The 13,097-nt window shown below is 50.3% G+C and overlaps 1 protein-coding gene across 1 annotated transcript in view; it reads right to left on the minus strand.

The window, feature by feature from the left end:
* Positions 1–2,965: 2,965 nt before the first annotated feature.
* The window catches only part of SMAD6 (SMAD family member 6), a 73,266-nt gene continuing 63,134 nt past the window's right edge, over positions 2,966–13,097 (minus strand). Inside the window, 1 exon segment of the mRNA XM_015595827.2 lies at positions 2,966–3,943. Within this exon segment, the coding sequence (XP_015451313.2) occupies positions 3,402–3,943 (542 nt within the window). The 3' untranslated portion in view covers positions 2,966–3,401.

Consider the following 13,097-nt stretch of genomic DNA (forward strand, 5'->3'; position numbering starts at 1 on the left):
GAGGGTGTGCGTGTTCCTTCTCCCAGGGAGCTGGGCGCAGGACAGCATTCATGTCAATATCAGATTCTCTACCTGAAAAAGGGGGATAACTGAACATTGTACAGAGGTTTTCATGAAGATCCAATAATGACTCTTAGTGCATAGGAAGGACTCAAAAATGGTTAGTTAGTGTCTTTAGTTACCGACTTGAAAAAACTAAAAACACTTTCTCGCAGCCCATCCTCACGTAGCATAGTCCAGCTCTGCTCAGTGCTCAGGAGGACCGGGGCCTGGTGGGTACAAGGCAGCAGAGGGAGTTAGCTGGGCCTCCTAGGAGGATCAGGCCAGAGAGTGGCAGAGTGAAGAATGAAGGAATCTGGGCTGGCAGGGAAAAAAACCAGGAAAAAACCTTAAAGGACAGCATGGTCCATGAGGCTTAACTCTCGAGTGTATCAATGTACTCTGCCCGGGTGGGCACCTTCTGAGAATCTGGGAAGCAGGGAAAGGTGGTCACCAGCCAGTCCACATGGAGTAGACCCTGTGGTGGGAGGCAGGAAATCTGGTCATATGCCAGCATTCACAGGCTTGAGGTAAGTACTTCCTTGCTCTGGGCCTTGGTTTCCTCATCTGTCAAATGGGATTATCAGTCCCTGTCTCTCTTGTTCCCTAATGAAAGGGGGATTATAAGTATCACTTCCACATCCAGGCATTGTGGAGTGGTTGGCTGCTTCCTTTAAGGGCAAGGATTCTCCGTCAGGAGACTGTCATTGGTGGGCACCATGCTCTGGCCAGCCAAGATGGGTTCAGGTCTCCCCTGACCCTTTCCTGCCTGCAGCCTAGCCATCCTCTGGGAAGCCCCTACAAGGAGCTTCTTACAGTCTAGCTCTGATGACCTCCCTGACCCACTCAGAAACAAGCCCACCTTCCCATTGCCTCCCAAATGCCACCCCAGCTCATCTTGGGATTTGAGGGCCCCCGGCCTCCCTTTCCAGCCCTGGCCCTGTATTAATGACAGCTGACAGGCACTGGTGATGGACCAGGGACTGTGTGATGTGTTTAATTGTCCCAGCCCACACCTATTTCAAAGGCAGGAACAATTTTATCCTCTTAACACTGAGGCACATTAAGAAGTCTCTGAAGTCACTGTTAGTGGCAGAGCTGGGATTTGAATGCAGAAAGCTTGGCTCCAGAGCACAAGAGTCTGAAAACTACTCTCCCCTGTCTCCTGGGTATTTCACGCAATGAATACCTCCTGGTTTCTTGCACTCCCCTGGCATAGCCCCTTTGCTCCTGCCCACTCTGCCACTCCTAGCCTGTCAGCTTGCCACTCATCCTGTGAGGACCAGAGCTGAAGCACTGAGCCTTCTCGGAAGGCCTCCCGATTCCTCTCCTCAGTACTTCCGTGGAACTGGCCTCTTCTTTCATCTTGCCTGGGCACCCCACTGTCTGAGCCCGAGGTGCCTCCACACTGACTCCATACCAAGAACACACAAATGAGGCAGGCATCCCAGATAAGCATCTTTGGGGCAGAGCCTCAGTGTGGGGTGCCCTGGCATGTCCAGCAGTCAGCAGTGGCCAACCCAGAGACACCAGCATGCCTTGGTATTGGGAATTAACAGGGGTGGGGAGTCTACTGGCAAAAAACTTTGGGAAATAAAGTGAAATGATGTATTTCTTGGAGTACATGATGGCTATGATCCCCACCTCCTGGCATTCACACTCTTATATAGTCTCTCCCACATTGTAGCAAGAATGGTTTGTGTGATCAACAGAATACGGCAGAAGTGATGGCGTGTCACTTCAGGGGTAAGGTTATATAAGGTTAGCTGCTTTGCTCTTGGTCCCTCTCTTTTGGATCATATGCTCTGGGAGAAGCCACGTCATGAGTAGCCCAGTGAAGAGGCCTGCATGGTGAGGAACGAAGGCCTCCAGCCAACAGCCCCATGAGTGAGCTTGGAAGTGGGTCCTGTAGCTCCTGTTAAGCCTCAGATGACTGCAGCCCTGGCTGACGGCTTGATTGCAACCTCATAAAACCCTGAACCAGAACCACCCAGCTAAGCTGCTCCTGCATTCCTGAACACAGAAACTGTGTGAGATAATGTTAGTTGTTTCAAGCTGCTAAATTTTAGGATAATTTATTATGCAGCAATAGATAATCCACAGGACTTCTCAGAGCACTTACTATATGCTGATGTAAATCTCCAAGAAAGAAGATATATAATGTAATATTCTCCTTAGTTATTTGGCCAAGGAGGCCTTCTTTTTTGAGTTTTCTCAAGAAAACTGATCTAATATGGCTCTGATCCTATAATTAGATATAACTTCTAACCTAGATCTGTCTCATGAGCTAGCCTTTTACCCTTCCAGAATCTCAACTTTTTCCTTTTATAAAGTAGAAAGAAACCATCTGCCTTTGCATAAATAACAAATGCAGCCCCAGATAGGCAGGTTCTGAGATATCCGGAGCGGGGTGGGAGGATAGCCCCTAAGAGGAGCTTCACCCTGGGGCTCAGGTGGGTTCTACACCATGGTAGATGAGCCTAAGGCCCACCATCTCAGTCTTTCTTCTTCAGGCCATTTCCCCAAAGTGGTGAGAAATAGTGTCTTCTTCTGGCTTGTGCATTTCTTAGAGATGGGAGGGACGGACCTGTGTCTCTACCGTTAGACTGAGAATTCCTTCAGCCCAGAGTATGAGCCTCCCCCATCAGACTGGGAGAGCTTACCCAGAGTGGATTGCTCATGTACTGTCCCTCCTCTCCATCCTGTGGACACACCACAGCCACGGGCAAGAAGGAACAACAGAATCCTTCTGTGGCCTTAAGAGTAAATGTATGTTCTTCCTCTCTTTTCAGTTTATCCCCTCTACTCCCTATCTGGTAAAGGACTGAAATCAAGTTTCAGGATGCCAGATGGGTCAGAAACCCACTAAAGCCCTGCATGGTCCCTCTTTATTAAAAAGAAGACAGTTTAAAAAAAAAAAAAAAACTATAATGCGAATACTTTATTATCAACGAGTGACTGGTATTAGCTTTTTTGTCTGGGCATTAATATTTCAAAAACCATACACCAAACCCAGGCTTTTCCACCTAGTTCTGCTGTATCATTTTCTTTAAAAAGAAAAAAAAAAAAAAAACCATAAAGAGGGAGGAAAAGAAAGAAAATATATCTGTATTGAAAGAATTATAAGCCAAAGTGCGTCTTTCTTGTTTTGTCCATATACACACATTGCACCGTACATAAATACATTGTAAAAATGACTCCATAATTACAAGTATAATATATATTTCCATATAATATATAAAACTTTATATTAAATCTAGGTAGATGATATTTGGGGGGTCTCGTCCATGGGAGCTGTGTCTTTGGGCACTGGCCCCCCTGGCGGTGGGGGCAGATGGCAGGCGCTGCCTGGGCAGCTGCCGCTATCTGTGATTATTGAGCAGGATCTCCAGCCAGCAGGGACAGGAGGTGATGAATTGCCGGGAGTAGCAGGGGCCCCAGCCCTTGGCGAAGCTGATGCGGACGCTGTTGGGGTCATAGGGGCCATCGGCGGCGTCGGCCTCAGGCCCATGCTGGAGCAGGCCCGAGCGCTCGAAGTCAAACACCTTGATGGAGTAGCCAGGTGGCACCTTGCGCACGACGAGGGTGCGACCGCCGGGCGCGTCCAGCGTCGGAGAGTTGACGAAGATGGGATGCTCGCCTCGGTTGTAGGCCCACACGCCGTCGGGCTCCTTGCTGAGCAGGATACCAAAGCCGATCTTGCTGCGTGTCCGCCGCACTGACTCGCTGCGCTGCTCCAAGTTGAGCTGGCCCAGGCAGAAGCCGCTGCCCTGAGGTAGGTCGTAGAAGATGCTGACGGCCTGGTCGTACACCGCGTAGAGGCGGCCCACACGCGTCCGGTGCTCCCAATACGCCACGCTGCACCAGTGGCTCGGCTTGGTGGCATCCGGAGACATGCTGGCGTCTGAGGGGCAAGCACAGAGCAGGGATATTATTCAGGGTGGAGAGGCAGATGGCTGAGGGGAGTGGAGGTGGCACTGCTACCTGGACGGTGGGAGTTGGGTGGTGTTTCTACCAGTCAACAGACGTGCGAGCACCTACTGTGTGCCAGGTTGCCTTCAGGAAATTTAACACACAGCATGACGCACACCCCCTCACAAACATACACACAAAGGAGAAAACAGAGACTATGAACCTATAAAGAAGGCAAGGTACCTACTGTGTGCTAGGTGCTGTGGGAACACAAACGAACTACACCTGGCTCCTGGCAAAAGAATTTCACAAGCTAGCAGGAGATGGACAAGCACCCACACACCCAAAAGAGGGACAAGGATGAGCACCTCCAAGGTTCCAGGTGCTATGCACTGCATTTCTTACTCTGTACGTGACCTCACTGGGTCCTCCGCTCACTGTGTGAGATCACCTTTTCCTTTGACAGGAGGACCCAAGACTTGGCAGACACCAAGACATGAACTGAGTCGGTCCAAGCCTCCACCTGAACAGAGCAGGGTTAAGCTATTAGGGAGCATAATCACCATTCAGGGGCATTCAGGCATATGAAGGGGGGCTGGGGTGGGGGAATTGGCCCCCAGGATCCCTCTAGCCCAGAATCATGGCTGCCCAACTGCTCCTAGCCTCAGACTTGAGCATTATGCCGAGTACCCACAGTGGCCCCTAGCCCCTGCCCCTCGAGCTGGCTCTCCTGGAAGAAAGTGCAGGTTTTCACCAGAACTGCAGCAACCTCTGTGAGACAGAGAAGCTGAAGGTCTGTAAGTGCTAAAGAAAATCACTCTCAAGGGGTTCAGAGTTTGCCAGTGTGTGCTGTGCCTCTCTGGGCCTCTATTTCTCTACAAAGGAGTGTCCTGGAGGATGACTGGAATTTCTTCTCACTCCAGCTTGGGGCTTCTCTGTGTGGATGAATCTAACAATTTTCTGAGACCAGACCTAAGACCAGTCATAAAGGCTGGGGCCTGTCTTGAAGGGCAGCCCCATGCTTACTGCTCTCCTACGTGGGTAGCTTCTCAGATTCTGAAGCCTTTTGATATCTGCTCTTTCCTTTGGGTACCCATGATTGCCCAGCCAGGTGACATATTCCCATACAGGCCATGGCTGGAGCTTCTGCACAGAGGGAGAATTGTGCTGGAGGCCTGATGAGAACACAGCAAAGTACTTTATAGCTCTTATTCTCCAAGAGAAACTGATCAAAGTCCAACCTAACCTGAGGGGAAAAAACACTGCTAACAACTTCATTTAGGAGCCCAGGTGAGGTCAGCTCTGTCTGCCTTCAGCTTAAACCCACCTAGAAGCCCCAGAGCAGCAGGGCGAGAGGTCCCCTAACATCCTCTTATGTGCTAGGAGGCCCACCTAGCCACCTAGCAGGAAACTGCCTAAGGTACCTCCTATAGGCTGCCAGTTCTGCTGTGGCCTTGGGCTAGGCACAGCCCCAAACGGGTTCCAGCCACAGGTCCCCAAGGCTACTTCCTAAAGACATATCATTTTGCTTCACAGTCTCTATCCAGGGTCCTCATGGTTCTAGCTGATCCATCAGGTTGGGAGAGAAGAGGCCCTACCCCCTGCCTTCACTCACCTGCCCCTTAGCCAGTGGGCAGCCAGGAACACCCAAGCCACTGCCCATCTCACCATCCGTCCATCTGGCTTTCCAAGAGTCAGGAAAGCACCATCCCAGTCTGGCCATAGAACTCCAGCACCAACCTTCTCACCAAGCAAAGAGAACTCCCATAGTGCTCTTGGCACAGAGAGGGAGGAAGCAAAAAAGCTGTGCCTGGAGAATGCTGGGCAACAAGACAGGCAACAGGCATCCCGGAGAACCTTCCATGAACTAGATGCCTTCTTCACAACGGCCTTGGTTCACCTCTGTTATCACCCCATTTTACAGGTACAGAAACTGAGGCCGAGGGAGGTGCCCTAACTGGCTGAGGGTACATACTAGTGAGTACTGAAGCCAGCATCAGTGCCAGGCCATATTCCAGAGGGGAGCGCTTCTCCATACTCCAGGCAGACTCTCCCCTAAAATCCATGCACAGAACAAGTCTTTCCCGTTCTCTAAGTCTCAGTTTCCCTATCTGTAACTATGACTGCTGTCATGGTCTGCGAGTCCTAGAGGTGCTTACCTACAAGTTGGTGCGTCACTCTCACCCTCTAAACAAAAGGCCTTCATCACACCCTGAGGACTCACTGTACAGTGTCACCAAGTGAGGTATTACTGCTATCCTTCTTTCACACATAAGGTTCAGAGAGGGCCACCCACTCTTAAAGTGGCAGCTGTGCCCCAGGGTATAGCCACTCCATTGTAAAAGGGCAAAAAGCAGTTTCACGGTCAGAGTGCAGAGGGTGAGAGTAATGGGCCAGGGGTAGAGGGACACTTCCTCTCTCCCAGCTCCCATAAAACTTTCAATCTAAGGCCAGGCAGAACTTCCTGTCCTTTTCTCTCCACCTCAGCTAAGCCAAATGCCCCCTCATCATCTACCCACCCCCAACAAGATCGACATCTCCAGCCTTACCCCAATAGCCCTTCCCAGGATGGTATCCTGTGCTTGGGGGTGAACCCCATAGAGCTGCCCTAGGTCCCTAGTCTTGGCTAGGCCTCACCTCCTGCATCTTCTTTGATTAAGTAGGCCTGGGCTCCTGGCCAAATTCAGGAGATGGACTGCCTCTTCAGAAATGCCGTTTCAGACTCCTCCCTCCTGTGTGCCTGAAGCCTTAAATGCAGCCCCTCCCTTGGCCTAAGCAGGTGTCCCATGCTGTTGGTTAGTGCCCCAGGCTGGGCTAGACTGTAGAGTAGAAAGGGTGGGTCTCAGTCCTTTCTAAGTCTGTCCCAAGGCTGCATGTATCCCTACGGTACTAAAAGGGAAGGTGGAAGGAAATAAAATACATCCCAAATGTTGGCACACTGTCCTCACATCCACCCCTCATCAGAATCCTGCCCAGCAGGTGGGGCCAATGGCCTCGGGCCAAAGGGGATGGTAGGCAAGGACTTAGGTCTCAGGTCTCATCCCCAGAGCAAGCCAGCAGGTGAGAGCCATCACCATGCTCTGGGGGCCTCCCCAGCCCCACCCAGCACTCAGTGTCTCAGGACTCCAGAGCTCGAGGGACCCCCTGACAGTATCTCATCCAGGGAACCCCAACCAATTCGCAAACCAATACACTGTTTAACAGAGAGGTTGGTAATGTCACAGGCTTACCACTGCTTTGTCATTTACGAACTTATTAAAACCCCCAAGACTATCTACTATCACTAGCACAAAAGTGTAATTTGATACTATAACAAAATCAGAAATTTTAAAGTTAATACATTTAGATTATAAGAAGTTTTCTTATTTCTTTCACCATGCACCTATGAAAACCTAGTCCTGAGACTGGCCTGTGGGAATCACTAATTGAATCCAATGTCCTTGTGCCCCCAAGATGGTACCCTGGGAGTGACTCACCCCCGGGTGACTCACCCAAGAACACACAGCAGTGGGTGGCAGAACAAGGACAAGAACTCAAGACCCCAGAATTCTAATCTAATGCTTGTCACATGATGTAAAGGTTTCGGAGTTGAGACAGACCTAAGGCTCAAACACCAGTGACTGGATGTGCAGCCGTGGACAAGCTGCTGAATGTCCCCAAGCCTCAGTCTCTCCATTTATAAAATGGGCTTAGTCATAATTGAGTGCCTCACTTACACAGTCTATCTTTGGGTTTACTTGAAATTCTGGCAGCAGATCAACTGAGTGCAGAAAGGAGCAGTTGTCTATTTATTGGTCCCGGCACTGGCCTGACCCTTCTAAGGCCAGGGCTCCTTAGAGGTGTTGGGGGTCATGACCCAGGGTCACCACCATGGGAGGTTACAATAGGACAGTGGATGGCAGTGCCCTTTGAAAACTGTAAAGTGCTTTACAAATGTTAAGGTTTAGCTCCTCGCCTGGTACTTGAGGTGGAAGAGGTGTTCAATAAGTGAAGGAATGAAGAATGAAGCAAAGAATAACTGAATGTCTGGAACAAAGGCGAGTACGGCTGTGGCGCTATTTACACGCGCGCGCGCGCACACACACACACACACACACACACGTACGTATCCGGATCTCAGGCAGTGTCTGACACAAGCTGACACGCTGTCAGCAAGTAAGAAGGCAGGTACTCCAAACCCCAGGGTCCCCTCCATACTCCCCACAGTTGCGGAGCCCCATTCCACCTACCACGCCTCTCATCTGCAGCCTGTGCTGCCATTCAGGGTTTGAGGGGACAGTCTCTTGCAGAAGATCTTTTTCTCCTCAGTGGCTCCAAGGCTGTGGTCCTGCCATCAGCCTAATTAGGAACCAGCTCCTTAATTGCAAATAAATGCTGGTGCGTCAGACCCGAATGAACAACATCAAAGATGACCGCGCTCTGACCGAAACTCCTGCTCACTGCCCCCTGCTTGGGGCCTGGCCTAGTTCCCAGCCAGACTCTGGGTCCCGGCTGGGAGGGTTCCGGGGGGAGGAGGCGAGGAGGCACAGTCTGGTGCTGATCTGGCAGGACTCCTGCAGTCAGGTGTCCTGCGTCCTGGCCTTTATCGGGCCAGTCACCTCCCTTCTCCCAGCCTTAGTCTTCTCATCTGAACAATGAGCTCTAAATTTTTGTGATTTAGTCAATGTTCACAGCAGCTCTACTTATAATCCCCCAGTCTTGGAAAACCACCCATACGTCCATCAACAGGCAAAGGGATGTTACAGACTGAATGTTTGTGTACCCTTCAAATTCATAGGTTGAAATCCTAACCCCCATTGTGGTGGTATTAGGAGAGGTGGGGGCTTTGGAAGGTGACTAGGTCTTGAGGGTAGAATTCTCCTGAATGGAAATTAGTGCCCTTATAAAAGAGACCTCAGAGAACTCTCTAACCCTTCCAGCATGTGAGGACAGAGCAAGAAGATGCCGTCTACGAACTCGAAATGGGCTCTCACTAGAAACATAATTTGCCAGTGTCTTGATCTTGGACTTCCAGACTTGAGAACTGTGAGAAATGTGTTGTTTAAGCCACCCGGTCTATGGTATTTTGTTATAGCAGCCCAAATGGAGTGAGATAATGGATAAACAAAAATAAGGTACATCCATACAATGGAACACAATTCACCAATAAAAAGGAACAAAGTACTGAAACACACAATTAGCATCGTGCTGAATGAAAACAATCTGGGCTACCAAGAGGCCCACAGAAGATATGCTGTTTCTTTCCATTTATATGAAATTCTTGAGTAGCCAAAACTAACCTACGGTGACAGAAATCAGAACAGGAATTATCTCTGCGGAGTGGGGGTGACTGGGAAGGGGCACAAGGGAACTTTCTTGGGGGGATGATGTTCGATATCCAGATTGGTACAATGGGACTCAGGTATATACATTGTCAAAAATCATGACCTATACACTTAAGAGCTGTGGATTTCATTGTAGGTATGAGGGCCTGGAAGAATTAAAATGAAAAAAGTAGGAATGTGCTGCCAGGCCAGCTCCCTGTGACTGTCCTGGAGTGGCCTCAGCAGGGCTCCGTGGTGACCCAGGGGCCAGCCCCTGTGCTGCCAGGCCGAGCAGGAGTAGCTGGGCCTCCCAGTGGTGCCCACATTCCTGCCACCAGAGGGAGGTGGGTGCCTGTGGTGGGCTGGCGGAGACAGGCCCACAACAGGCCCCCTCCCCCTGCACTGGAGCCAGCCCCTCCAATGGTTGGCATTCCTTCCTCTTGGCCTCTGCCCAAGGAGGGTACTGTGAGCCCAACGTGTAATTTTGTGGGGGTACTGGGGCACCAAGGGGGCCAACAGCAGTCTGAGGGAGGCGGGGAGAGCTGAAATCCCAAGAAAAGCCTTTAGCTTCTTCGAATCAGCAGTTTTCTGTCAAAACAAAGGGCAGGAACGTTCCTGTGTGCTCCCCCGTGGGCTGCACGCTCCAAAAGCCTGAGCACACGCAATGCAGCTTGTTTTCCTCGTGATTCCCCACTTTCCATTTGGCCAGACTGCCTTGGACTCGGCCATCCTGTGAAGAAAACCGGAGGTGTGCCCAGATTAAAAGTCTCTGATCCCTCAGACTCTAAGAGAGCTGGACATGAAGACTCAGAACATTCACAGGAGGCTAACCCAGAGTCCTCTTGGTCTCCAGGGGCTTGGCCAGTTTGCCTGTGTTCCTCTGTGTTCAAAGCCTTTGCTGCTGCTTCACACCCCCTTGGGGCCACAGCAGCCCTGCCTCTCTAGGGTTGGATGGAAATGATTGGCCCAGCCAAACCTCAATGAGCAGGAAGTAAGAACAGATAGACCCAGACGCCACTGAGACCTGGGAAGGGAGACTCAGAGACACAGAGGCCCAGAGAGGTTAAGTGACTTGTCCAGGGTCACCCAGCAAGTTGGTGGCAGAGTTGGAAAGGAGCCCAGGGCTGGCTTTTCCAATACCCTTTTCACAGGGCCATGCTGGGGCCTCTGACCCTCCTGGAAAACGCCTTTCTTCTGTCCCATGTCATTCCTGTGGCTTCAAGTTCCCGTCCAACGGGCAGCTTTTTCATCTGCAGCTCCCAGGCCTGGGAGTAATTATGTGGCCCTGCATCTGGTTAACCTAACACTCCTTTAAAAGCCTTGTTTGCCCATTAGATAAGTAGTTTTTGTTATCAAACTTAAGGGGGGGAAAAGGAGTTTCCACTTAACCTCCCTTTGTCATTTTAAGCTGCAGAAATAACTCCAGGTTTTGCAGCAAGTCCAGAGATGCAGCATTAATTAGAGGCTCTTTTTTTTTTCTTTGTTAAGGGAGGGGGAGAACAACACTTTATCCATTGGGCTGGGGCAGTAAAAGCAGAGAAGGAATGTGCACGGGCCATGTTAATGGCCAACAGCTTAGACTGAGCCTCTCTGCTGAACTCTTTCCAAAAGCAGGACCCAGCTGACAGGAGTTTCCTCTTATTTGCTCCCACCCACCCCTCCCCAGCCCCCACCTCAACTCCAGCACCTTTGGCTCCTAGAGGAAGCCAGGCTTCCAAGAGGAAGTTCCTAATCGGTCATTACGTCACAGGCGGTCTGGCCACCACCAAGGCCTGCACAGGGTCCATCTCATGGGCTCATTTGGCCGCTGGTCTTTGGGGCCAAGGACTGTGCTTACCAGACAGACAATCAGCCAATCTACTGGGGGAGGGGGGAGGTTACCTCCAAGACAAGGAGTTGTCAAGAATGCAATAGGAGAATGACAGTAAGCAGAGAAGACAGGCCAGGAAACACGCAGTCCATGTGATCCAAATTCACAATTTTGCAGATGCAAAAACTGAGGCCCAAAGAGCTAAAGTGACTTGCCAAAGTCACAGTAGAAATCAGTTGTCTCCTGCACAGGGCTGGATTAAGAGCATGGGCCCAGGAGCAAAGCTGCCTGCATATGAATCTCAGCTGTGAAACCTTGGGCAAGTGACTTTACCCCCCTAGGCCTCAGTTTCTTAACCTGCAAAACGGGGATTGAAGTAAACAATCAATGTTTACTTCATCGGGCTGCTGGGATTAATTTCAAGTGTGTCTAATAATGCCTGGTTCAAAATAAGCACTCCATAAGTAACAGCTATTATTATTTTTACTAACATTACTACTACTGTAAGTCTTACCTCTACATATTATTTATACAAATTATTTAATAGATTGACTCAGCCTGTATAGTTACTTAAGGGTATTCGTATTAGGTAATAATACTTGCAAAGATAAGATGTGCCAATGGAGTTGAGAATCAAGGGGAAATCATAATGGCAGTAGCACTGGTAGTGATAATTATAATCATAATAAATCGGCCAACATTTAATGAACCTTTACCAAATTCCCGGCAGAATATGAAGCACTTCACATGCACTATCTCGACATACTGTTAATCCTCTCAGTCATTCCCATTTTAAGATGAAGGAGCTGAGGTCCGAAATGTGTCCACAGTCCTCGGCTAAGAAGTGGCAAAGGTAGGATTCCAGCTCACGTCTATCTATGCTTAGAGACAGTGGACTTTGCATTACTCCAGTGAGTGCAACCTGTGGGCTACAAACCCCTAGAGGACTGCAGGGTAAGGGCACAAGGACTGTGCTATATTAACCCAGCAAGTCCACTCTACGCCAGCATGCGGAGGCTCTATTTTATAGATCGGACATTAAAAGGGGTCTTTGGATGTGGCAATGTGGAGGCCACTGCCCATCTTCCCGGGAGGGCAGTGGGGTTTTCAAATAGCATGCCTTATCACAGATATCTATGGCCCCCTACGGAGCCCTGCAACACATACTTTTTTTGTTTTTTTAGTTTCTGCCAGACACTCCCACCACCCCTCCAAAACACAATGAGCAGTTTTTTAGATGTGCTCTAATAGCACATAGTGATCTTAGGACAGGGCTGCTAACCCTGGCTGAGTTGCTGGAGGGTGAGAGGTGCTGGGCGTTCTGTGTTCTTCCTTGGTTTGCCCTTCCAAACTCCTGGAGTCCAGGAGGTAGAATCAACCCCATTCTGAGGACAAAACCCAGGTCGGAGGCCACGTAGCAATGCAGATGGGAGTCTTCACTGGCTGGCCTGACTCTGAGCTCACCCTCTCTCCACCGGGCCACTTGTGCTGCCTCATCTGCTCCTGCTGCTATTTTGGGGAGTCCTCAGAACCCCTAGCCTGGAGAGGTTTCGGAGGGATACAGGTATAAGGATAGTCAGTAACCATAACTGGCCTTCTCTAGGGAGAAGCCTGCTGGGCCCTGCAGGAAGGCCTTTCTTTCAACCTTGGCACCCTGACCCCAGCCTGCTCGGCCCCACGTCTCCAGCGGAACAAAGTGGCAGCTTGGGCTAGGGTGGGTAAGGTTTCCTATCTTTTATTTTGTGTAGTATTCAAACAAATCCTGAAAAGATGAACTCATCTTGCACCCTTACATAAAACAAGCATTTGCCCAGGCCCTAATACACAGGCTTGCTCAGCATCTCCTCCGCACACACAGTTTCCGCAGGACCTACTGTGCTGGTGGGCAGGGGGACCCACCTGAGGAAGAAACCCGGGGCCCCGCTTCCATCAGCATCCATCTTGCCCTGCCACCCTGGCAAGATAGATTGTTCCAGGTTCCCTAGGCCCAGAAAGCAGTGGCTTTTCTCCCCAGGCCTCAGTGCTTCCTCGTA

Source organism: Pteropus alecto, unplaced genomic scaffold, assembly GCF_000325575.1.
Source record: "Pteropus alecto unplaced genomic scaffold, ASM32557v1 scaffold86, whole genome shotgun sequence".
Lineage (NCBI taxonomy): Eukaryota > Metazoa > Chordata > Mammalia > Chiroptera > Pteropodidae > Pteropus > Pteropus alecto.